The 26,395-nt window shown below is 43.1% G+C and overlaps 1 protein-coding gene across 1 annotated transcript in view; it reads left to right on the plus strand.

The window, feature by feature from the left end:
- The window catches only part of hydin (HYDIN axonemal central pair apparatus protein), a 541,323-nt gene that overhangs the window by 174,972 nt on the left and 339,956 nt on the right, over positions 1 to 26,395 (plus strand). The window contains exons 14-17 of the mRNA XM_052028752.1: positions 5,969 to 6,204; positions 13,300 to 13,400; positions 14,355 to 14,490; positions 21,791 to 21,955. Of these exons, the coding sequence (XP_051884712.1) occupies positions 5,969 to 6,204; positions 13,300 to 13,400; positions 14,355 to 14,490; positions 21,791 to 21,955 (638 nt within the window). The remainder of the gene's footprint in view (positions 1 to 5,968; positions 6,205 to 13,299; positions 13,401 to 14,354; positions 14,491 to 21,790; positions 21,956 to 26,395) is intronic.

The following is a 26,395-nucleotide window of genomic DNA, read 5'->3' on the forward strand; positions in this document are numbered from 1 at the left end:
GAGTCAAGAAGTTGTGTTGAAGAGTTATGAAAATCTGGTTAGACTGCATCTAGTATTGCATTCAGTTCTGGTCACCCCACTACAGGGAGGATGTGGAGGCTTTGGAGAGGGTGCAGAAGAGGTTTACCAGGATGCTGCCTGGATTAGAGGGCATGTGCTATGAGGAAAGGTTGGCCAAACGTGGGTTGTTTTCTCTGGAGCACCGTAGGCTGAGGGGAGACCTGATAGAAGTTTATAAAATTATGACAGGCATAGATAGAGTAGACAGCCGGTATCTTTTTCCCAGGGTTGAAGTGTCTAATACTGGAGGATATGCATTTAAGGTGCTAGGGGGCAAGTTCAAAGGAGCTGCGTGGGACAAGTTTTTTTTACACAGAGAGTGGTGGGTGCCTGGAATGCCCTGCTAGGGGTGGTAGTGGAGGCAGATACAATAGAGGCATTTAGATAGGCACATGAATGTGCAAAGAAAGAAGGGAAATTAACATTGTGTAGGCAGAAGGGATTAGTTTAGTTAGGTGTTTAATTAGTTCGGCACATCATATGCCTGTTCCTGTGCTGTACTGTTATGTGTTCTATGGTCTATGTTATACTGGCACCATGTGGATTGTAGAACTATGAATTTCATGTACTGAATCGCCTTGCACTAGTGGGCTCTAATTAGGCCAGTGTGCTCAGGTTATTTGGCCATTGTAAATTGCCACTGGTATGTAGGTGAGTGAGGGGGAGTTGATGAAAACTATGCAGACAAAAACAAATGGGATTAGTGTTGGATCAGTGTAAACAGGTGATCAATGACTCGGTGGGCCGAAGGGCCTCTTTGCCGGCTGTATCTCTTCCTGGTACAGCCTGCAGTCAGACAGCTTGGTACATTGATGTTAGTCTTTCTGGTGTGAGCAGAGCTCAGACAGCTTAATGTATTGATGCCACATCTTTTGTTTTGTAAGGCCTGCACTCAGGCAGACAAGCAAACAGCTGCCAATCTTTTTCTGATGTGAGCAGCATTCAGAGCGGCAGGTGCAGAGTGCCAAGGTTGGTAATGCATCTGAAATGTGAGCCTCTTTGAAGGAGAGTCAGATTGATGAGATTAGAATCCAATACCATCAGTGCTGCATTGTCACTCGTTCATATGCTGCTGTGGATAACAATCCCTGATTTTTGATGTGCTAAACTATTAGATTTAGCACAAATGCCCATTTAGATTTTCCCACAAAGAATAGTGAAATTGCCAAAAAGATGTTCAAAACATTTTTGTTGCAGTTTATACCCAGAAAGTAGGATGCATTTCTTCATTGGACCACACTCAGTTGAATGCAGTTTCTGAAGATGTTCTGCACAGCAATCTGAAGGTTGTAAGCCCTTAAAGGCACAATCCTCAATGGCAGCTACACAGCAGGAACACACACTGTTAACTGCCAGAAAGGACCAAGAGATTGCAGGAGAGAAGGAGGGAGCCCTTGATTCCACAAAAGAGACCTGGATGTTCTCGTCAGTGAGCTAACTGCCAGGAGGGGGATCTCTGCCAGGTGGGCTTGGAATCAGGAATCCTGCTCGGACCATTAGAGACAAAGCGTGGCAGGGTCCTGCTTTGGTTTTCTGCTCCTAGGAATGTCCACTCAGTGGAGCAATGCACTGATATATCAGCGTAAGATGTAGACCGTTGAAAACGGTTGTAGCAAGTCACTTTAGTGATAGGTTCAGGGATTTATTCATTGGTGCATTATAATCAGTGCAGGTGGACAGCACATAAGGAAGTATTGTGTCATCTTGGCTCCCCCACCTGACTATTGGCATGTTGTTTTAGTGGCAATAATTGAAATCATTGTGTGCTTAAGGGACTATAACTTGAAAGGCTGTTTAGCAGAATTCTCTCTTTTTCTCTCTCTCTCTCCCTCTCTCTCTCTCTCTCTCTCTATCTCTCTCTCTCTCTCTCTCTATCTCTGTCTGTCTGTCTCTCTCTTTATCTCTCCCTCTCTCTCTCTCTCTCACTCTTTCAGTGGCAACTTGAAAGGACAAGCGAAAAAAGGTGATGGTTGGAAAGTTTACTCAAACATTGAGAAGCTGGGGTTGTACCATCTCCATGCAGCAAGGAACTACTCCCACGCTTAAGCACAATTGAATGTCGACAGTACCTGACCATCAATGCACACATTGGCCTATCTTTATACATCGGTGTAACCCAATGAGTCAAGGCTTTGCTGATCTTGGAGGAAATGTTCATGACTATTATGTGAAGTTGAAGTGAAGTTAATGTGAATATTTGCAATGGGAAATAGCATACCTGAAAGATAATAAATCCCCAGGACTTGATGACCTACTTCCCAGGGTTTTGAATGAGGAGCTATGGAAATAGTGGATGCAATGGTTGCCATCTTCCAGAGTTCCATAGATTTGAGATCAGTTCCACAGATTGGAACACCACTATTGAAGAAGAGAGAAAACAGGAAACTTCAGTCTAGGTAGTCTGACATCAGTTGTTGGGAAAATGCTGGATTCAACTAATGAGGATGTCATAGCAGAGAACACAAAAAAAAAAGCAACAGGATTGGGCAGTCAACATGGACTGACAAAAAGGGAAATCATGTTTGACAAATCTGCGTGGGTTTTTTGAGGTTGTAACTAGCAGCATAGGTAAAGGTGAACCAGTTGATGTTGGATGTTTTATACACGCTATTGAATGAAAGTGCAAAATCGATTGTGAAAGGCGATCTTCAGTTTTATGTCTGCAAAGTGCACAATGTGAAATTGAATTGCTGGTTTCTACATGTAGCCTGCCCATTAACAGAATGCATTTGGTGCATAACAGTGATGTTAGATGGCATACAGTGTACGTTTGATGTCACTGCTACAATGTTGAAACCCACATAAGTACAATGGGAATGGGCCTTGACAAGAAAGACAAGCCATAGCAGGGTGGTAAAGGGCTGCTTGAGCACAAGAATAGGACAAAGCCCTTTCTAGAGCCACTGTTGATCAGGTTGTCATGGCAGACCAAGGAGTCTTCTCTGATAGTCCCGCATTTGTGCATACTCCAAGTAAGCCCTCTGATTTCTTTGAGGGGATGCAGTGGCTCTGATGCTGCCTCAAGTTGTTCACCTCCAAGTCTATGTCATCTGGTTCTACGTTGGAGGCTTGGATGTCTCTCCTTATGTCCGTCCAGCTACTCCAAGGTAACAGATTCAGCCCCACAACTTGAAGCAGCAATGACAATTGATACCCACTGCTTTAAGAAGTTCTGGCATGGCAGATGGCTCAAGCTTGAACATACTATGTATCACTGTGCTGAAGATTAAGGATTTATCATGCTTATATTCCTTGCCGATTCCATGGAATTTATAATTTCTTCACAGAACGTTTCCATTTGTGGGGATGATCAAAGTGAGAGACGATGAATGTAATATAGTCACCAAGATGTAAAATGGCAAATTCAAAGGAATTATAAGAATGTGGAATCACTGCTATTAAGAGTAGTTGAGGTGAACGATATAGATGAATTTAAGAGGATGCCAGATAAGATTAGAGGGGAATAAGGGATGAGAAATTATGTTGGTAGAACTTGATAAGAAAAGATTGGAGGAGGTTTTGGGAGTTAAACAATGCAGGACATATACAGTGAATGGCAGGGCCCCGAAGAGTGATGTTCAACAGAGACACTGAGGAGTACAAGTCCATAGCTCCTTGAAAGTGGCAACACAAGTAGTCAGGGTGATGAAGAAGGCGTATGGCATGCTTGTCTTCATTAGCTCCTGTGTTAAGTACACCACTGGAATGTCACGTTACAGCTGTGCAAAGCATTAGGCTGTACTTGGAGTATTGTGTGTAGTTCTGGTCGCCACACTGCAGGAAGGATGTGAAGGGTGCAGGAAAGATGTTGAAGGATGTTGCCAGGACTGGAGAGCTTGAGATATAAGGAGTGATTGGGAGGAGGAATTGGATAAGGAGGAGGCTGGGACTTTTTTTCCCTGGAGCGAAGGAGGCTGAGGGGTGACCATATAGAGGTTTGTAAAATCACGAGGGGCACAGATAGGGTAGACAGTGACAATCTTTTTTTCAGGGTAGGGGAGTCTAAAAATAGAGGGCATGATTTAAGGTGGGAAAGAAAAGATTTAAAGGGGACCTGAGGGGTGACTTCTTCATGCAGAGGGTGGTGGGTATATGGAATGAGCTGTCAGAGGAAGTAGTTTAGGCAGGTACAATAACAACACTAAAATGACATTTGGACAGGTACAGGAAAGGTTTAGAGGGATATGGGCCAAACATAAGAAGATGGGATTAGCATGGATAGACATCTTGGCCGGCAAGGACATGTTCCTGTTGTAAGCCTAGACAACCTTCTTTACTGTCACCAATTTTGGTGTCATCTGCAAACTTACTAATCACACAACCTACGTTCTCATTCAAATCATTAACGTATATGATAAACAACAGGGGGCCCAGCACCGTTTCTTGTGGCATCCGACTGGTAACAGGCCTCTAATCTGAAAATCAACCCTCCACGACCACCCTCTGCCTCCTAACACCAAGCTAATATTATATACAATTGGTCAGCTCATCCTGAATCCCACGAGAGCTAACGTTCTAGACCAGCCTTCACTGTGGGACCTTGTCAAAGGCCTTGCTAAAGTCCATGAAGACAACGTCTACTACCCTGTCCTCGTCAATCCTCTTGGTCACCTCTTCAAATTTGTGAAACATGATATTCCACATACAAAGCCTTGCCAACTATCCTCAATGCAAATAAATTCTGCCTCTCAGACTCCCTTCCAGTAACTTTACCACCACTAATGTTTTGTGTTACTGATGAAAGGTATTTTTGGCAAGGGTCATGGGACAAGGTTAAAACCATTACAATATGAAATCTGTTACCATATGTTCAACAGAGAGGGATACTTCATTAATGTGTTAAAAATGGCCCAGTTTAAAGTTTCCAGATGGCATGCTGGTTTCCCAGGGCTCTGGAAGCACAGTATTGAAAAGGAGGAACAGAGGCAGTGCCACTCATAGCATTCCACATAGCCAAGATGCAAAGGAGTATTCCCTTCTCCTGCCTAGGAAGCCGATGGCCTTCCCCAAATTGATTTATGTCCTCCCTCTCCCCATATGATGACTGCCTCACCTGAAACCCACCCCCCCATCCAAACCCTGATGGCCTCTTTCTCCCTCCCTTATTATCCCAGTGTCCGGGCTCCATTTAACAACTTTGCTCCCTCCCCACAGTAACCTTACCCCCGACAATCCTTATCCTCACTGCAGTGATTTTCCCTAAATCCCTCCATAGCAAAGCTTGAACATCACCCCTCCCTCTTGGATGGTTTAGACTCTTTTCAGGGCCACAGGCTGGATTTCTCCAACAGGAGATTTTCGAAAACTATCATCCCTTCCCTTCACCTCTTTATACTGGCTTTCTCCACTTTAGCTTTCAGTCCAGATGAAAGGTTGACTGTTCATTTCCCTCCACAGATGCTGAGTTCCTCCAGCAATTTGTTTTCTGCTCCAGATTCCAGCATCTGCATTTTCTTATGTCTCCAGTTATCCTGGTTGTCTGGCTGTTGAGAGAAGAATGAAAGTCCTAAATGATGTTGAGATCCTGCCTTTAAATTCAGCAGGAACTTTGTTCCCCCGGCCTACCAGATATTTTGGCATCCCTGTATCAGGTTTGAACTGTGTACAATTTTTGAGCTAAGCTAACAGGTGAAAAAGAGACACCATGGTGATTTTGAGGATTAAAAAATGGAAATATTGAAAGTTGCACAAAATAAACGTGTTGCATTTCTTTTCAAAGTTTGGTTTTGGTTCTGTTGATTAACATACCCATTGTTGTAACAAAGCCTGCAGGGATTCGAGAAGCCTGCCAGTTACAAAGAAACTTCTGAACGAGTGAATGTTTGGAGTAAGTTATAACTTAATTAGGTGCGCGGTGCAATTGCATATGGATAAGTTTTATAAATCTTTCTTTCTCCCAAAATTCCAGGTTTTCCCAGCACTATATCATGTCGTCTTATTAACACATCCATTGTACCAATGGTATTTAAGTTGTGGGTCCCTGGTGATGGAACCGCAGAAGTCATTCAAGCAAATGACAGTCACACCTCAGAGGACAGAAGGATACTTTCTTGGGCAAACATTGGGTATGGTGTGAAACCCAAAGAATTCACTATAAACCCTAACAACGGTACCATCAAGGCCCAAGAAGAAATAGAGATTCAGGTAGTAACATTTTCACTTAACTCTTGTCATTTATTATACAGTTTGAAACTCTCTGGTCTAGCACCCTTGGGACCTGACCCGTGCCTGACCACAGAAAATCGAGACCACAGAAATTTCTTCCTCTGAGCAGGCAAACTGTTCTTTTTAAGTATAGACACTCCCTGTGTTATGTAAAGGCTCCAAGAACCGCCTGTTACCCAGATTTTCTGTAACTTGGAAACACTGTCAATTGAGATAGCAAAAATTGCACTGATAGGTTAATTAGCTACAGATTAGTGCATTAGTTAATTTAAGATCTTAGCTAGATCTTACTTAGAATTAGTTAATTAATACAGCTCTGTAGTACAGATTCAAAACATGCTGGACCATGGGAGTTGCCAACCGGACTGGAGAGTTCAAACCTGTATTGGCATTAAGCCTATTAGTTCACTTTTCTTAGAACCTTTATTATGAATTTGGCCTTTATTGGCAATGGAATATACTGTGATTAGATTTGATTCTTTGGATGATTATTCACCGCTTCTTTACTGCAGGACCTTGTAGCCTTCCTTTAACTGTAGAAGGGCCATGAAATTTCACAAAGTTGGCTATTGAATTTATGTTGAAGCTAATATCACATTTGGGCTTTAGCCTAGAAATGTTATTGCGTAGTGCAATGTCATTTACACTAAAAGCAAAAAAACGCTGGAAGAATTAATTGGGTCAAGCGGCATCTGTGGAGGCAAAAGGTGTAAGTTGACTCATCAGTTCAAGACCCTGCATCAGGACTGAGGTAGAAGAGGAAAGATTGCCTGTATACCGGTAAAGGGGTGAAGGTGGGGGTTTGGGGTTTAACATTGAATTTTCCAATTTCAGGTAACCCACACCCCCAGTATTCCTATCCCACACACTCACCTGTCCATCTAGTTTTCATCTCCTTTTGTTCCCCTTTCCCATCCCCCCTCCTGCTCTCCCACCTGGTCCCATCTGCCCAGCATCCTCTCCCCATCAGGTTTGACCTACCACCTACCCTCTTTCGTATTGCTATATACTGAAAATCTTTGCTTTTCCCTCTCTGTCCTGATGCAGGGCCTCAACACAAAGCACCTATTCACACCCTTTCCCTCCACAGATGCTGCTTCATCCACAGAGTTCTTCCAGCGTTCTATTTCTTTGTTCCAGATTCCAGCATCTGCAGTTTGCTTTGTGCACTACCTGAATTAACATTATGGAAAAATTGGAATGCTAAATTGATCAGGTGTTTAGTGCGTCAATAACAAATGTTCAGAAATTCAGTCTGGGTCCTCCGTGAGCATGATCTGCACATGTAGAGTGTGCAGTCATCCCTCTGTGCATTTGTGGCCCATGAACAGGGCCAACTGCCACACCAAAGTGGGCCTTAACTGGATGGAAAAGGCCTGCTTTGATGTTAACTCAGGGAAGTCTGAGACATCCATTGTCTTCCAGGTAGGTCCACCCCACAACACCAATTCCTGTGCAATTGACCACCAACCTAAGTTTACCTGTCCAATTGACCACCATGGCCTGTTCGACTTTCTTTCCAACCTCCAGTCTAACTGACTGAAAAGCTCTGGCTGGCTGTCTGACTGACCATTGACTTCCTACCCATAGCTGACCAACCACCAGTCTCCACCCACTTATTTGACTGGATACCAACCTCTGACCTATGATCTGACCACCACCAACCCTAACCTCTGATTGCCAGCCTGACCAAGCCTCACTAACCAAGCCTGGCCTGTTCTCGCACACTCCTTCTGATCCTGTCACTACCATGAACCAAACCTCTCAAGCTCTACCTGGCAAAGCTTGCAAAGGAAAGACTTTCATGGAACTCAAATGTACAAGATACTTTGGGCTTTGTGTTTACTGCTGGGGGCCAGTTGCATGTATTTTTATCCCAGCAGCTCTTGTTTACATATTAGATAGAAATCCTCTTTTCAAGCAAATTCATACTGTGAGCCAGGAGATGAAAGCACTGAAACAGACTCACCACCTGTATGTTTTTTGTTTCATGATAATGATTAAAGCTAATAACTTGAAATGTTATCTCATCATTTCCTTGAATGTCTCCTCTTCAAAGGAATTAATAGTTTGTACTTTAAGCACACAGTTGTGCAGCAGATCAATTAGAAAAAGCCTTTTACACTGAAGTTTGTAATTCTTTGTAATTCCCTACCCTGAGGGCTCAGGATGCGCAGTCTTCCAAGAAAGGCTGATTTTTTGATTCCAAGAGAATCAAGAGATATGGAGGTCCAGCAGGAGAGTGCATCTTGGGTGGAGGCGTAGGATATTGACTGGTGGAGCAGACTCAAGGAGGACCTTCTCCTGTGCACAGAATTCTTAGAATTGTTTCCCTTTTCACTTTTCCTTCAATGTCATTCACCTCATTATTTGCCAGTTTCCATAATCTACGAGTCATTAAAATGCATAGGCCTTGAAATTCTATTGCTTGGCACTTGATTTTTAAGCTCTATGTATGGGGAAATAGAATTAAGGGAAATAGAATTCATATCACTTGAATATTGTTAAACGGTATCAATCATATCTCATAAAATATTCACGCTGGCACTTCCTGATGCACTAACTCACCCAGCATGTAGAATATGCGACAGAAATCACAAGGTCTGTCCCTCCTGAGGGATAGCTGTTGTATGACCCTGAGATGAAATGTTATAGTAAATGGCATGTTCCTGGAAATCTCCTTTATTTTCAGGCAGTCTTGCAATACCCGCTGTGTTTAGTCACTGGACATCATGGAATGCTGACTACTGGGGACAATGATTATTTTCTTCTTCCTTGGCTCCTTATCCCAATCCAGACTTCAGTTTGTGCAACGGAGGGCAACAGAGCTACAGGGCCACCAGGAGTCCAGTGGACACCGATGAGGCTTTGGTACCTCGTCCTATCCAGAGATAGGCTGTGTTACTCGTTAAAAAAGCTCTCATGGTTCATCTACTGCTGGTTCCAAAATCTTACTATCTTGAGAGCTAAAGTTGTCCAGCAGGGACAGGGAGAGGTGGAATAGTCAAAGGAGACCATCTCAGTAGATGTCACCGATCATAACTTATCTGCAAAATACTTGCGTAATGAGAACAGGCATTGATTGTGGCTTTGAGTTCCAAGTGAAACTGACATGGCTTCAATCAATATAGTTCCTCGAGTTTGTCACAAAGCTATTTCTAAGGAAATACTGCTGGGGCAAACCTCATAGCTTGAAGATTCACTAGAGCACCCACCTCAATTAGCACTGCACCAAGGCAGGAGGGTAATAACAAAGGTAATGACTACATGGGTTTCAAGCTGAATGACTAATGTATTGTTCCAGTCTTGCCGGCAGCATCCATGTGGTGTGCTTCCCACCTGCCAAAATATGAATGATATCCAGAACCCATGGTACAAGAATTTTGGAGAAGCTTGACCATGAGGGCATGAAATTTATCATGGACAGACTTTCAGCAGGTGCATTACTGAATTTTGACATCGCAGCATTGAATACAACATTATCTAACCCTGACATTTTGTCTCTTCATTAAAAAGGCCCATGGTAGGGACGCTGCACAATTCCACACAGCAGTGAAGGCTCTTGAGATTGAATAACAGCAGAATCACTAGTTGCCTTGTCACTACAGTCCATCATTTAAAAACAAAGATTTCAGCACCATATGGCACTGTTTACCATCTAGGCTGTTTGGCACAATTTATCCCGATAACTAACACTTCATCATTTGAAGAATTGTGGTGTGGACTGTGGTTTAAAGGGTACCAGGATAAACTCATCTTGGAGACTTCAAAATAATGATGGGTCTGATGAAACCCATCTGTTTCTCTCTCCACAGATAACGCCTGACCTTCTGAATATTTCCAACCTTTGCTGTTTTATTTCAGTTAAATATAACAGTTTCACCATGCTTCTGGAATTAAACTCTTTTATTTCCACATTTGCACCAAAGCTGTAATGAGGTCTGGTCCTGAGTAGAGTCATAGAGTTGTACAGCAAAGAAACAGGCCCTTCAGTCCACTGTATCTATGCCGACCATTATGCCTATCGCTTACTAATTCCAACTGCCTGCATTAATTCCATACCTCTCCATGACCTGCTCATTCAAGCACCTGTCCAGATGCCTCTTTAAATGTTGTTACTGTTCCTGCCTCCACCACCTTCTCTGGCAGCTCATTCCAGATACCAACTACCATTCAGTGAAAAATTTACCCCTCAGATCTCCTTTAAGCCTCCTCCCTCTCACCTTAAACCCATGCCCCCTAGTTCTAGACACCCCTACCAGGGGAAACAGACTCTGGCTATCTACCCCATCTGTGCCTCTCATCATTGTATGTACCTTTATCATGTCGCCTCTCAGCCTCCTTCACCCCAGGTAAAACAGACCCAGCCTTTCCAATCATTGTAGCTTAATTCCACCAAGGAAGAGACAGGGATTGATGCAAGGGGCACAACTTTTTACAATTTATATAAATGACTTCAATGAAAGATATGGTTGCTAAATTTGTGGATGATGCAAAGGTAGAAAAAGAAGTTGTCTACAAAGGGACTGATACCCGGAATGGATGAATTGTCTTAGGAGGAAAGATTGGATGGACTAGACCTGTATCTGCTGGAGTTTAAAAGAGTGAAAGGAGCCTTGATTAAACCTGAGGGGTCTTGACAGGGTGGGTATGGAGAGGATATTTCCTCTTATGGGAGAATTTAGAACTGGAGGGTCATTGTTTAAACATAGGGAGTCACCCACTGAAAGGAGGGATGAGGTGAATTTTTTTCTCAGGGGATCGTAAACTTTAGAACTTTCTTCCTTAAACTAAGGAAGAAACAGAGTATTTGAATATTTTTAAAGCAGAGGTGGATAAATACTTAATGAGCAAGACGTGAAAGGTTGCTGCGGGTAGATGGAATGCAAAGGAAAGGAAAGGTGTTAGTCAGATAAACCACAAAGTGATTAAATCATGGGACAGACTTCAGGGACAAAGCCTTGCTCCTAATTCATACGTTCATATGTACATATGTAAGAACTACCTGTGGCACGGAAATGTAACGGTTAGCATAACGCTATTCAGTGCCAGCGATCCGGGTTCAATTCCCGCTGCTATATGTGAGGAGTTTGTATGTTCTCCCCGTGTCTGCGTGGGTTTCCTCCGGGTGCTCCGGTTTCCTCCCACATTCTAAAGACATACAGGTAAGGAGCTGTGGGCACGCTATCTTGGTGCTGGAAGAGTGGCAACACTTGCGGGCTACCCCCAGTACATTCTTAGTAAAGTAAAAAGACGAATTTCACTGTGTGTTTCAATGTACATGTGACTAATAAATAAATATCATATCTCAGTGTGGCTGGGCCAACATTTGAGTTTGAAGGACAAGGCTGAAACATTTACAACTATGTTCAGCCACAGGTGCTGAGCGGATGATGCATTAATCTTCCTCCTGGGATCCCACCATACAGAAGCCAATCTTCAGCCAATTTGATTCACAACATGAGTTATCAAGAAATGTCTAAGAGCACTGCATTCAGCAAAGACTATGAGTCCACAAAACATCCTGGCTGTAGTACAGAAGATACATCCTCCAGAACTAACTGTGTCTCTATCCAGGCTGTTCCACTGCTGTCATAACTCTGACATCTACCCAGCAATGTGCAAAGCCATGTCCAGAACATAAAAAGCTGGGCAAATCCAATCTAATTAATTACCATGTAATCAATCTACTCTCAGTCAAAAGCAGTGATGGAAGATGTCATCAACTGTGCCATCAAACCACACCTTCTCCAATAACCAGCTCACCAATACCCAATCAGGTTCTGCCTGAACCACTCTGCTCCACACCTCATCACAGCCTTGGACCAAATGTGGACCAAGGAGGGGAGTTCCAGAGGCAAGGTGAGAGTGACCGGCCTCGACATGAAGACCGCATTTGACATCTTGTAAAACTGAAGTCAGTGAGCATCAAAGGGAAAGCACTCTGATGGATGGAGCCAAATGTTTCACCAGTAGAGACTGTTGTGCTTATTAGAGGTTAATCACCCCAGGACATCATTGCAGGAATTCCTCATTGCAGTGTGTGAGGCCCAACTCCCATCTTCAGTTCCTTCGTCAAAGACCTTCCTTCCATCATAGCATCAGGAGTAGGGATGATCACTGAGGATTAACAAACTTCAATTCCATTCTCAGCTCCCAAGGCAGTGAAGCAGTCCGTGTCTGCTTGCAAGGAAACTGAGACAACATTGACAATAGGAACAAGTAATGTTTGTGCCACGAAAGTGCCAGGCAATGACTGTCTCTAAGTACCCTTAACATCCCTCGTCGTTGCTATTGCTGCGTTCGTCACCATCCACATTACTGGGTCACTATTAACCAGAAGCACAACCAGGTCAGCTACATAAATACTGTGGCTGCAAGATTAGGCTAGAAGCTAGGTATCCTGTGATGAATGATTCACCTCCTGACATCTCAGCATCCACCATCCATAAGGTGCAAGTCAGGAGTGTGATAAAATGTTCTCCATCTGCCTGAATAAGTGCAGTGTCAACTCTCAAGAAGCACACCACCATCCAGGATAAAACAACCCACTCGATTGGCACCACATCCACCATCATCCCCTCAGACACCAGTGCATCAAAAAGTGAAAAATTATATTAAAAAAGCATGTGTAGGCTCAACAGTGTACCTATGTCCAGAAACATAGAACTATAGAGAGATACAGCACAGAAACAGGCCCTTCAGCCCACTGAGTCCGTACTGACCATCAATCACCCACTGATACTAATCCCATGTTTTTATTTTAATGATAGGTCTGATCTTGTGATATATGGAACAATTAAAGAATACATTGAACACTAAACTCATGTACACATAAACACACACACACACACCACCTCAAGACTTCATCCTGCATGTCCAATTTGTAATCCACAACCTCTATGAGTAATTTGTTTTGAGAATATAACTGCTTCCCTACTCCAAATACCGGACAGAAGGATTTAATTATAAATTACACCAAAGCTGTTCTTAGGGCAAGCCAGAACTGTCAAATTGTGCTCTCTGCAAGTTGACAGGAATTTCTCATTCTGATCCATGAATCTTTTCTCCTAGGTGACATTGTGCTCCAACACTCTAAAGAAATATGAGTCGGCCCTGGTTGTGGATGTGGAGCACGTCGGCCAGGAGGTATCAGCAATCCCCATCTCGGCACGGTAACTTCCCTTTTCATCGATCCTGCGGATATGGAAGTCAGGGGCCGAAGATGTCAAATCACTTTGCTGAATAGTGTAATGAACTTGTTTGCAGATCGCCAGCCATTGCATTTTGCAGCACACCACATTACAGGCACCGTGGTGGTATTTAAGATAGTTTACAAAGTAAAATCAGGTTTGAATATGAACTGGAAAACCAGAGAAACATCAGTATTATTTGAAAGAAAAATTGGGTGGTCCACAATGTCAGATATCCTTCCAGACAGATCCCTAAGAATCTATTCCTATGTGTCTGTGACAAACAGTGAGCAACCCATGTTCCATGCTGATTTCACAGTGGAGAGTGCAGAATATAATTACCCTTCCAGGTGTCTTAATACCAGGCCTTTGAACTGGGAGAGAGTGGGGAAAGTTGGGCGGTGGGAGACCTTGGGGGAAGGGTGAGAGGTGATTTTGGGGAAGGGTGGGGTGGTGGTGAGTATTTTGTGGGGGTGGAGGGTGATTTTCAGGGAAGAGTTGGAGGTGATCTTGGGGGAGGGCGGGGTTGATATTCATCATGACCTTAGCAGCAGAGGCAGATCCTGAATAAAGGCAGAAGTAAAAATGCCATTGTTCCTGCCCTGTCTGACATGGGAGAGAGGGGAGGGAGAACAGGACTGATTTCTGAAGTGTTATTGTGGACAGTGTGCCAACATTTAGTTGCATTAGTAGCACAGTTTAGTGTATGTTTCTAAGGGCAAACTTATATCCTGCTGAAAAGTCAGGAGTCAAATCTGATGGGCTTTAAGACATCCAAAACTGGCTCCAATTTTGCTCTGCATGGGAACGTTTTTTTAAAGAGTTGTGGGAAGGAATTTCCAGGCCTATTCGACATAAATTGTTGCCACCTTTGTTCAGAAGCTTCAATATGACTGGCTGATTACTCACCAGTTTTTGCCTACTTTTGTTCTCCAGATGTGTCGTTCCTATTGTGGAGGTGATTAACTCACAAATTGACCTTGGACGTTGCTTTCTCAAGTACCCTTACCAATGCCTGATAAAACTTCAGAATACTAATGACCTTCCAGCTTGTTACGGTGTAGTTCCACAGGTTAGTTTTAATTAGAATACATTGGTGCTGGACTGATGATATCACAGGGGTTATTGCATAAGTAGAGTACAGATCCTCCCCAGGTTATGAACACCCCGTACATATGAACCAACCATTTTGAGTCAGCAGGATGGATGGGGATGGGTTTCCCAGCTGCTGTGAGGCGGCAGGCATCTTCAACCAGGTGGGAATGGGGCACTTCTGCACGCCTTCTCTCCCCACCAACCCCCCCAACCCTGAGCCAACAACAATCGGAGACTGGTTTGATCCAAGCAGAGCTGGGAGCGCTGAGCAGATTCACTCATTCACTCACTGAGTCAGTGAGGCCGGCTGGCGGCCGCTGTTCCCGTGCCTACTCGCTCTCCCCGTGCCTACTCGCTCTCCCGTCACAGCTGTTTCTGTGACCCTCTCCCACACACATTTCCAACTTGTGAACAGTTTGGTTACGAACAGTTGTCAAGAACAGAACCCTGTCGTAATCTGGGGACTGCCCGCAACGTGAAGGTTTCTTTATAGTCAACGTGGATGGCACCATACCCTGATGAATGTAGTTGGTCCAAGAGGTGGCCAAGTGGCTTGATACCCTAGTGTGCAGTGTGCCGAAACCAGACTGGATCATTGGATAGCATACAGCATTTTCTTCCTCTGTAGTGGTGCATTTCATAATGCCTCAGCCAGGCTGCCCAGTGGTTCTGAATCAGGTTAACCCAGCAAATGTGTTTTTCCTCACCATGTATAGCTAAAGGTGACTAACATGAAATTTACACATGACAGAAGAACAATCAAAGGACGAGTAGTTACATGAGAAGTAAACAAATATTGATTCTGTAAGTGGTTGCTCAAAGACTAAAGCCCAAGGGGCCAAAGGTGAGCTATTGTCCTGGGTAAGTATTTCAGTACAAGCACAAAAGACGTACATGAGGCAGGTTCCCAGCATCAGGGTCCATGACCTGACGCCTACTCAAGCAGAATGCAAACAGAAAATGCTGGAAATGCTCAGCAGGTCAGGCCACATCGGTGGGGAGAGAAACAGAGTTAACGGTTCAGGTCGAAGGCATCTGATCAGAACAGTTCTGATGAAGGGCCTTTGATCTGAAATATTAACTCTGTTTCTCTTCCCACAGATGTGGCCTGAACTGCTGAGTATTTCCAGCATTTTCTGTTTTATTTTAAATACCAGCATCTACAGTGTTTTTAATCTTCACCTACTCAAGCAGGTCTACTTTAACGATCACAAACCAGGCTTTGTAAGTGTGAAGGCTTGCTTCTACATGAATGGCCTGTGTTTTCAGTGGGCAATGCTGGTGTGGAGTAGGCCGACTATAATTTATCTCTTCTTATCTCTTGTTTGTTGAAGAAGTGACTACATTTTCCTTATACTGAGATTACTTATTAACCCAGTTTCATTGAACAAGATAAAATCTAAAATAGATTTTTCCTCATTTGTTTGTTGATGCATTGTTCCAGAACCTGTCCCAAAGGCGTACTGTAACTCATCCTCCTATTGTCAATTCGGTTTACCCAGCCTGTATGATTAACTTACGATAAGCTTTACTTATTTCTTAATCAATGACATCTTCATTTATGTTGCTCTGTTCGGGAACCTGGAAGCCACTCCAGCCAATGTTAATTACCCTTTGTTGTCTTTTATCTCTATACCTTCTACTTTCTGTTCTACCAGGCCAAGATCAGTCCTCACTGCTGCACTTATGTCATCCATTATTACTGTGGATAACCACTGGCTCCACCCCCTCCTGTCTCCTTTTCCTTTTTGTGTTCCCTGGAATATTTAATTCCAAACCTTGGTCGCCATGCAACCATGATTCTGTAGGTGCTATCAGTCGAATGCATTAAATTTCTAGTTCTGCCACTAGTTTGTCCATTTTGCCATCAATGCCGCAGCAATTCGGATGCAATGCCTTTAATTTTAACATTTTTCCTTGAATTGACTTTGTTCCGTGATGCAGTATGACTGGTAAACTGTCCATTCCTGCCTCACTCTGCTTGTTACCCCAAACTGATACTTTGCTTTGTGGACTTGCTCTTTCCCTTTGAATCTTTAACCCTTCCTTCACGTGAATGCTGCCACTGTTTTATTACCTTAAGCCCTTATTCGCAAGGATGCTCATTCCAGCTGGTTTCAGTGGAGACAGTATTAACCAAATAGTCCCCCCTTATCAAGCTACAGGAGACAGCAGATGCTGGAATCTGGAGCAACACACAAGATGCTGGAGGAACTCAGTCGGTCAGACAGCATCTATGGAGGGAGATGGACAGTCAATGTTTTGTGTTGAGACCCTTCATCTGGACTTCCTGTGTCTGTGCTGGTGCCCTCACTTCTACCACTCCGTGCCATGCACTTATCTCTCTTATTTGTTGAAACCTATGCCAGTTTATGCATGGTTCAGGTTAATAATCCCAAGATTATTACCACTTAATCCTGTCCTTGAGACACTGGTGATGAGCCATCTATCGGACCACTGCAGTCCTTGTGGTGCAGGGATGATGCAGTTGGTGAGTGAATTCCAGTAATTACACCAATCAAGGCTGAAGGAACAGGGATACATTTCCAAAGGTGATACAAAGCCAGGTGCCAGTATGAGCTGTGGCTCACAGGGTGAGTGAATGGGGGAGGACCTGATAGATGGAAAGTGTGTGGTCATGCACTTTGGAAGTAAAGTAGAAAAGTAGAGTGTTTTATGAATGGTGAGAGATTGGAACGTGTTGGTGTTCTGGGCACCTGGGCTCCTTGTGTGAGGAACATGAAAGTTGATATGTAGGTAGAGTGAGCAGTGAGGAAGGCAAACTGTCAGTTGGTCTTCATCGCAAGAGGATCTCAGTACAAGAGTAATGAAATCTTACTGCAGTTATAAATGGTCCAGGTGAGACCACACCCATAATATTATATACTGGTCTGGCCTCCCTCCCAAAGAAAGGACATTTTGTGATACAAGTATTGTGACAAAGGTTCACATGATTGACTCCTGAGGTGGTGGGTTTGTCGTAGGAAGAAGAATTAAGCAAACTGGGCCTCTATCCTCTGGAGTTTAAAACACCAACACCTTTATGTCGCTCGCCATTGGAAAAGTACTCTGCTTTTCTACCTTTTTTCACCAAAGTGGATAACCTCACATTTTTCCACATTATACTCCATCTGACATGTCCACATCTAGTCAGGAATTCTGCTGCATCCTGGAGTTCTTGTGATTCTTTCAGTAGTTTTCCACCAGACTTCAGCCACTGTGCTGTTCCAAGGGCCCGATCTTGAGGGATAAGGGAGAGATCCTTCCTTCCATGGCTTCTGGCTCATATTTATACATCAAAGAGAATTGGAGGGTGCACCACAATGATTGCAAGGGACCATATAGAACCTATTGAACAGTGTCTTTCAGGGCTCTGCAGCACTCTGGGCAAACTCTGCCTCTGCCTGAGGCTTTTCAGCATCAGGAGGGGGAGGAGGAGGAGAGGGAGTAGAATCAGGCATAGGAAATTGTGGAGGTGAAGGCTTCCTTCTTTGGATGTACTGTCAGGACCAAACTGATTGCCCACAGATCCTCTTGAGGATCCTGTTTCCAAGGGCAACACACACACACACACACACACACACACACACACACACACACACACACACACACACACACACACACACACACACACACACACACACACCTCTACAGCCTCCTGCAGCATTCATTAACCACTGTCCCATCTCAGGAGGCAATTGTTCCGGTTCCATCCTGCAGTAGATCTCACCTGCAAACGCTGATGAAAATCTGACCTATTGTCTGCATTGAAACGTGTGTCAAGCTGGCACGGTAACCCTCACTGATGGCCTGCCTGTACTGTAGCAGATTTTTTTCTCACGCTTAAATGGTATTAATGAAATAGTGGAATATGTGCGTTTATATATAAAAGGTTCTTTGCCTGAAGGTGGAAGTCAGTCCGGATGGGTATTAGACATAGAGAAACACCAGACATTGCCTCATCATTAACAACTGAGTTAAAGCTGACTCCCGGAGATGCAGAGTGGAATCATTCATTCCAATCAAATGGAACCTTTAACGCAAGTACCTTGATTGATGAGTAAACACTCAGAAATCAATACATGTAAAGAAATTGACAATTACTCTATTTAGAAGCTGAAGTGGTTATTGTTTGACTTACAGTAACATCAGAACAGACCCTGCAGTAGGGTAGCCTTGCTATTTGTCCAGCTCTCTCAGTCCAGAGCTATCTGTTATCTGTGGACACAGTAACAGAGTGGTTATACTGGGTCAGAGCCAGAATTCTGGACTTTTGATCCAGAACATGAGTTTCAACTACCATGGCAACTAGGCAATTGAAATTCAAGTAATTAAATAAAAATAGTAAATTTAAAAAAAACCTGTCTCACTAACGATAACTATGAAACTACCGGATTATTGTAAAAAACCCATCTGGGTTAATAATGCTCTTCAGCGAAGAAAATCTGCCATCCCTACCAGTTCTGGCCCTTATGTGACACCATTGTGGCTAACTCCTAAATGAGTTCACGGGCAGTTAGCAATGGGTAATAAATACCAACGTTGCCAATGACACTGCATCCTGTGAATAAATAACAAAAAAAGGCAACAGTGAGCTGGAGACTTTGTGCTGGTTAATCTATTCTCCTGTATGGGTCACTATTACAATGGTGGATCTATACAGAACAGGTGACGAAAACCTGAACCTGCAGCATTGCAAATAATGTGATGGAAAGTGCATGGGCAATGTAGATGGAAGCCACCTATTGTCCACATCATCGGCATGATAAAGACTTAAAGAGGAGACCCACTGAATCACATTACCTGGTGCAAGTTCACTCTGCTGGGAGGTGTGGACCTCCCTAATGCAGAGGATTCACCAGGCATTGTTATAATTGAAAATACAAGAAAAACCAGGCTGCATATAGGTAACCAAACCTTTCTAAACTTGGACTGTTTTCATTGGAGCTGAGTGGTGACCTGCCAGAAGTGTATAAAATTATAAGAGGCATAGGTAGGGTAGATGGCCAGAGTCTTTACCCATGCTGAAAATGTCAAATACTAGAGGGCATAGGTTTAAGGGGAGGGAGGAAAGTTTAAAGGAGATTTGCAAGGCATGTTTTTTTTTACACTGAGAGTGTTAGGTGCCTTGAACCCAGTAACAGGGGAAGTGGTGGTGGCTTGTTCCTATGCTGTACTGTTCTATGTTCTGTGTCACGTGAGTGGATTGCCTCATCTGCTTGGTTTTCGAAAATGGTGGTATATTATATATGTCAGTAGTAATATCATACTCTGTCATTATTATTCTTAAAGAGATATAAATACATGACATCTGTGGATTGAGGCATAATCTACAACCCGGTCATGAATTGAACAAAGTGTGACCTCAGGAGTCTCAGATATAGTGCACAACAAGAGAGAAGCAGAGATTGTTCCCCAGCCATGCAAATCTTTACGTTATCTGTTCAGATTATGCATGGCTTCTAGCCATCACAGAGCCCTAATATCTCAATTTCAATGCAATTATTGCAATTAAAGCTTCCATGGTGAGTAAGGGCCGAGGGTAGGGGCATAAGCAACGTGTGCTTCCTCCAAGTGGTACGAGGAAGTCTGCTGGCCCAGAGTGAAGAGGAAGATGAAATATCATTGACTCTGACTAGCAGGCATTTATAGAACAGGCATTGGCGCAGCATTCTGAAACTGATCGCCTCACACAACTGTGCCAATGAATCCTGCAGCCTCAGCAATACTTCCCTCCCCTTGAAGAATTAGAATGGAAAGGTGCCTTAGCAATTGGCACACATTGAAATAATGTGTCTGTTTTCAGTGATGTTCCATGAATAAGGAAGTGATAAAACCGGGCCATGTCATCTTCTCACAGCTACCATCATGCAGGAGATACAGAAACCTGAAGTCCCAAACCACCAGGTTCAAGAACAGCTACTTCCCTTCAACTGATTGGTTCTTGAACCAACCTGCACAACCATAATCACTGCAGTTTAACAACACTATGACCACTTTGCACTAAAATGGACTTGGTGTTTTTTTTTGTTCTAGTTGTGTTCTTTCTTGTAAAAATTGTATATAATTTATGTTTAATTTATGTTTTTCTTGTGAATCCTGCTTCTGTGATGCTATGTGCCTGTGATGCTGCTGCAAGTAAGTTTTTCACTGCACCTGTGCGTACATGTACGTGCGTATGACAATAAACTTGACTTTGAAACTTCCATGTAAAGGGACCACTACAGTATCAATTCCCTTGAAAGGATTGGTTGATATAATCTACATAGTCTCCAGTAAGGCCTTTGACAAGGTCCCACATGGAAGTCTGGGAAGGTCCAAAACTTGTCTTGGTAATAGAAAGCAGAGGATGGTGGTGGAAGGTTGCTTTTCTGATCAGAAGTCTCCATCCAGTGGTCTACCACAAGAATCAGTGATGGGACACTTGATGTTTGTGATATACATTAACAACTTGGACATGAATGTAGGAGGTGGGGTTAGTAAGTGTGCAGATAACACTAAAATTTGTGGTGCTGTGGACAATGAAGATGACCTTCTTGGGCTAAAGCATGGTACTGGTCAGTTGGAAAGTTGGGTGGAGCAATAACAGAAGGAATTTAATCTTGACAAGTGCAAAATGATGCTTTTTGTGAACAGAGGAGGCTGCCAGGTGACCTGATAGAGGTGTATGAACGTATGAGAGGGATAAGCAGGGTAAAGAGTAAGAATCTTTGTTCCCATGGTGGGGGTGTCCAAAACAAGAGGACATGCGTATAAGGTGAGAGTTAGGAGGTTTAGAGGAGATCTGAGGGGAATTTTTTCACACTCAGAGAGTGGTTGGAATTTGGACTACACTGCCCGAGGAGGTGGTGAAGGCAGAGACTTTCACAATGTTCAAGCAGCATTTGGATTAGCATTTAAATCACCAAGGCATAGTAGGCTACAAACCAAATGCAAGTAAATGGGACTTGTATAGATGTACGTTGGTCGGCATGGACCTGGTGACCTCTTTGCTATATGACTCTGAGAAGTCTTTTTCAGAGAATATACAAGAGTGTGTCGTGTATGAAGGGGATGTCAAGTATATGAAAGCGACCCATTCCCCAGCAATCATCTTCCTCTCTTTGCTGAGTGACTGTTCACAAAAAGTGGTTGAGTTTTATCTGAGAGTGTTATTTTGCTTGTTTTTACAAACATCCCACTTCAATACTACCATGCATGGTACTGCCATTGAAATGCATTCACTTGATTTGAATATTTGATTTGACCTTTATTGCTTTTGTGTTTTCTTTCCACAGGAGTTGGATGACCAGCATGGTGTGGTTTATTCCAGTCCCAAGCCTTATGGAATTATTGACTCCTGTTCCACTGTTGAGGTTCCTTTATTAGTGGAGGCACAGAGCCTTGGAGAACAGAACACAGAACCATCTATTGCCATATTTGGCAAAAGTTACTTTCCTCTTGTGAGTTTTTTTTTCTGGAAACATAATAGCATAATCTTAAGTGGATGGATTTTGAATGGGAATGTGGTCTGTGCTCACTATCTGATAACTACAGACAGGTGTATCAATAGGATCACCTGCAGTGGCATTGCCATAACCCATATGGTGCTGCACATGGTATTGCCAAAGTGTTTCCAAGAATTGTTTTGGCTAAATGTGCTGAAGTTTGGTTCTTCTCCAGAACTAAGATGGCAGAAAAAAGAGTAAAGTAGGTTAGAGTCACACCGTAGGAGAAATCACAATGTTTTAGAAATCAAAGTTTTAGAACTTAATCTCGTCCTACCGTGGTATTGCCAAGTGACACCTTCCTCTGCCACTGTTTCCTGTCCTCTCTCCTGTTGTGATAATAGTTACACATGTAAGGAGAAGATCTGATGAAATATTCTTGTGTGGAGTCTAGCTGGTGAGTACTAGCGAGTATTCATCCATGGAGAACATCACATTTGGTGGATGGCGATTGGGAATGAAATATCACCCTCCTCTCTGTGGTTGAGCGATATTCCCAGCTGAGGTAGCTGAAGGGAGATGAGTTTGAGATGCCTCAGCTATTTTTTCTTTACTTTGCTGTGTCACAGCATTTGCTGCATCTGATGGTAAGGCAATGAGAGAACCCAATAAATTAAAGCAGTATATATAAAGGGAGAACCAGAGATCTTTCACATTAACATTGTAGAAGATTCATCCTGGAAATGCTTATTTTAATTGGTTTCTTTCTTCCAAAGAATATCAAATACAAAAATCTTTGAAGATTGCAACATCATGCTGAATGCTAGTTTATTACAGTACGATTCTAATCCAATCAATAGGTTTGAGAACATTTGTTTTATTACATAATTAGTAACAAGGAGAAAACAGTTTACTATATTAAACACAACTCTCATAGCCCTACTCCTAGTGGAGACTTCCAGTGATGACAAATGTAAGAGTCATCAATAGCCCTTAATACCACTTGTGACCATGGTTCAAAAGGAAAGTCCACTCAATAGTTCTCAAGCAAAACAGTGTCCTTTTGCTGTGCTGGACTCCTGGCAACAGTAACTGTAGGAGTGTCTTCTCTCTTCACAGCCCTTGGCACAACTCAATCCCAATCCTAAAGTCAACCCCTCTCACCCCATCCCATCACATGACAACCCCTCTCACCCCAACTCATCACATGACAACCCCTCTCACCCCAACTCATCACATGACAACCCCTCTCACCCCACCCCATCACATGACAACCCCTCTCATGCCACCACATCTCTTGACATCCTCTCATTCCCGTCGTCACAGGGATTACTTCTATTTTCTTTTGAATACTGGGTTGGAGATTATGGCAGGCAACTGGAGGGGTTCTTCAGCTGCACCGCTTGATAACTGCACATCAGTTTGTCCATCTTGATCTGTTGCAGCCAGCTGGTCATTCTGAATAAGTTCACCATTTTTAAATGACATCTTTTCACCAGATTCAACTTCATCTGGTGCTGGTTTGTTCTTTTGCACAGAGGTCACTCTACTTCCTCTGCAGGCTCAACCACATCTGTAGCCTGCTCAAGACCCATAATTTCACTTTCACTGCTTACTCAATGACTCACTTGTAAGACAAGTCATTTCTGTTTTAACCTGTTTGGTTGTTGACACTTCACCAGCATCTTTTTCAGCAGTTTCCATTACCTCCAATTCTTCAAGCTGCTCTCCTGGAGAGGTTTCACACTGATTCCCGACTCCAGAGCCAATGTGGTGTTCGTTCCTTCAGCTACAGGGTAGCTCTCTTCAGTTTTAGGCTACATTGATTGTGTGTCTTCAAGCTCATCACAAACAATTACATTTTTCACCTTGATGCTTGTAAAGTTGATTGTAGTGGTTGGCCTGGTTTCTTTGCAGAGTGCTTCAGTTGACTGACTCTAGAATTTATGTGGCTGAACGTAATGAATCGACGGGTTGTTACTGTGCTCCCCTGCTCTTCACCCATTCCAGTTTCTATACTGTCCGCAACAGTCCCCATTTGTTGCTTAACTTCAGTCGGTTGCACGACCTCAACTGGAGTGAACTGCTCTTGTGCTACTTCAGAGGCTGTTATCATCCTCCGCTGTATGGCAGGGGTGTGTTTCTCCTCCCAGTCCATAACATCGGGAGATCTGTCTGTAACGGCAGCTGCCACCCACTTAAACAGGGTCTGTACATGTTTCCCAGCTGCTGCCTGTAAAACAGATTTATCATAGAGTTTAAGGAGAGAACTCCTAACCTCTGCAGCCTTTGATTAGTAAGCTAGACATTATCAGCCTCTTGGTCCCAGGGTCTCATTAACCATGCTGCCAAGGTTTCCCATGGCTGTTGCTTATTTTGTTTTGCTATGTCTTATAACTCTGTCTGGGGGTAAACACACATTGCCCAGGATTGCTGAGGCTGTTGTCATGCCATCCCTTTTGTTTTGTTAACTATGCCAGGTTGAACTTCTGCTTCTTCTCACCATTCTCTCTTCTCTTCATCTCTGTCCCATTTCTCAAGATCCCATTCTTTTGTTAATAAAACCTTAACCTCCACTGGATTAACTGCCCACCTTCACCTAGAAAGTTTTTAAAAAATATTTCACTATAGCAAATCATCAGCCAGACTGAACATCTTATCATCTACCCTTTTCTCTTGGGAAGCTCACGCTGCCTCTAGTAATGTAACATTGGGACTCTGCAACTGAATGTTCTCTCTTTATAACACCTGAACTTCAGCTTCTAATGCATCCTTTTCTTTTTGTAAGCTTCAGTCCTCCAAGTAATATCCATCCCACTTGATTTACCCTTTCCTCGGGAATATCTGGAAGACCCACTTCCATTAACAGTCTTCGAAAGCATAGGGTCGTTTCTTTGCACTGTTTCCTATACCCTGATTCCAATCTTTACATGGCCCAATTGTTATCAATAACTGGGCAACAAGACTAAGCTCATTGGGTGGTATCCACCCTAGTGTTCTCCATTCTCTCTCTCCGCTTCTCTTGGAAGCCTTTACCTTCCACATATTTGTGGATCAGATTATGTGCACCAGATGCTGCAAAATGCTGGCTTATTACAATATGATTCTGATCCAATCAATATGCATAATAAAACAAATCTTCTCAAACAGTTAGTAACAAGGAGAAAACAGTTTGCTTTATTAATGTGAACACAACTCCCATAGGCCTACTCCTAGTGGAGACTTCCAGTGACAGTAAGTGTAATACACTTAGTTAATATGACTTGTGACCACAGTTCAACAGGAAAGTCCACTCAATCAATCAAAAAAAAGTTTGTAAGTAAAACAGTGATCTCACATTCCTTCTGATGTTCTGAACTTCTGGCAACAGCAAATGTAAGAGTATCTTCTCTCTTTATGACCCTTGGCACCACTCACAATCCCAGTCCAAAGGTGAAGCCCTTACCGTCAGTGGAGAATCTCTTTATGTACATAACTACCTGACACGTGACATAAGATAAGGTAAGATCTTTATTAGTCACATGTACATCAAAACACACAGTGAAATGCATCTTTTGCGTAGAGTGTTCAGGGGGCAGCCCGCAATTGTCGCCACGTTTCCGGCGCCAACATAGCACGCCCACAACTTCCTAACCCGTACGTCTTTGGAAAAAGATGTCAATGTTGTAAAGGCTAACAATGCTCAGAGTGGAAGAGAACACGGTTTCAGAAGGAATGCACCTGAATTTGTTGGTCTAAGTATTCTTCAAGTCCTACTTAGAACAGTGTTAGAAAACAGAAAAGATTGCAAATATAACATCTATGTTATATCCTTTCTGTCATTTGAAAAATCAGTATAGCAAACAAGCTTTAATTAGGATGTTTGGCACATTAACCATTACCACACCTGTGGCTTTTAGCAATATTAGTTGCACATTCACTAAGTGTTAATAAAGTATTAGAATGTATAATGACACTGTTCTAAACCAGTTGCAGAGTTCTTGCTCTCTCCTGCATCACACTACACTTGACAAGTTGATAAGGCTGTTAGAAAAACATACTGAATCCTGGGCTTTAGAAACAAAACTACAAGGTTCAAAAGCTAGGAAGTTACCCTAATTCTTTTATAAATGAGTTAGGCTGAGGACAGAGTAGCGTATGTCCATTGGGAAGGATGTTGTCCTCGGAGAAAGTAGAGATCTATTAGAATGGTCCCAGGTGTAAGGTGCTTGTGTCGCCTGTGGAGACCATGATCATTCTTGTTGGAGCAGAAGAATTACGATATTAAGTTCCATAGTGGCAGGCCTGAAACCAGATTTAATTAAACTATTATTTTATGGGCTGGAATCTGAATTGAAATTTGCCAGATTGTTGAAACAACCTCTCTGGTTCATTAATATCCTTCAGAAATCGTGCCATCTCTGCTGAATTAGCCTGTATGTGACTCTAGTCCCACATTATGTGGTTCACCTTTAC

Source organism: Pristis pectinata, chromosome 13 (genome assembly GCF_009764475.1).
Source record: "Pristis pectinata isolate sPriPec2 chromosome 13, sPriPec2.1.pri, whole genome shotgun sequence".
Taxonomy (NCBI): domain Eukaryota; kingdom Metazoa; phylum Chordata; class Chondrichthyes; order Rhinopristiformes; family Pristidae; genus Pristis; species Pristis pectinata.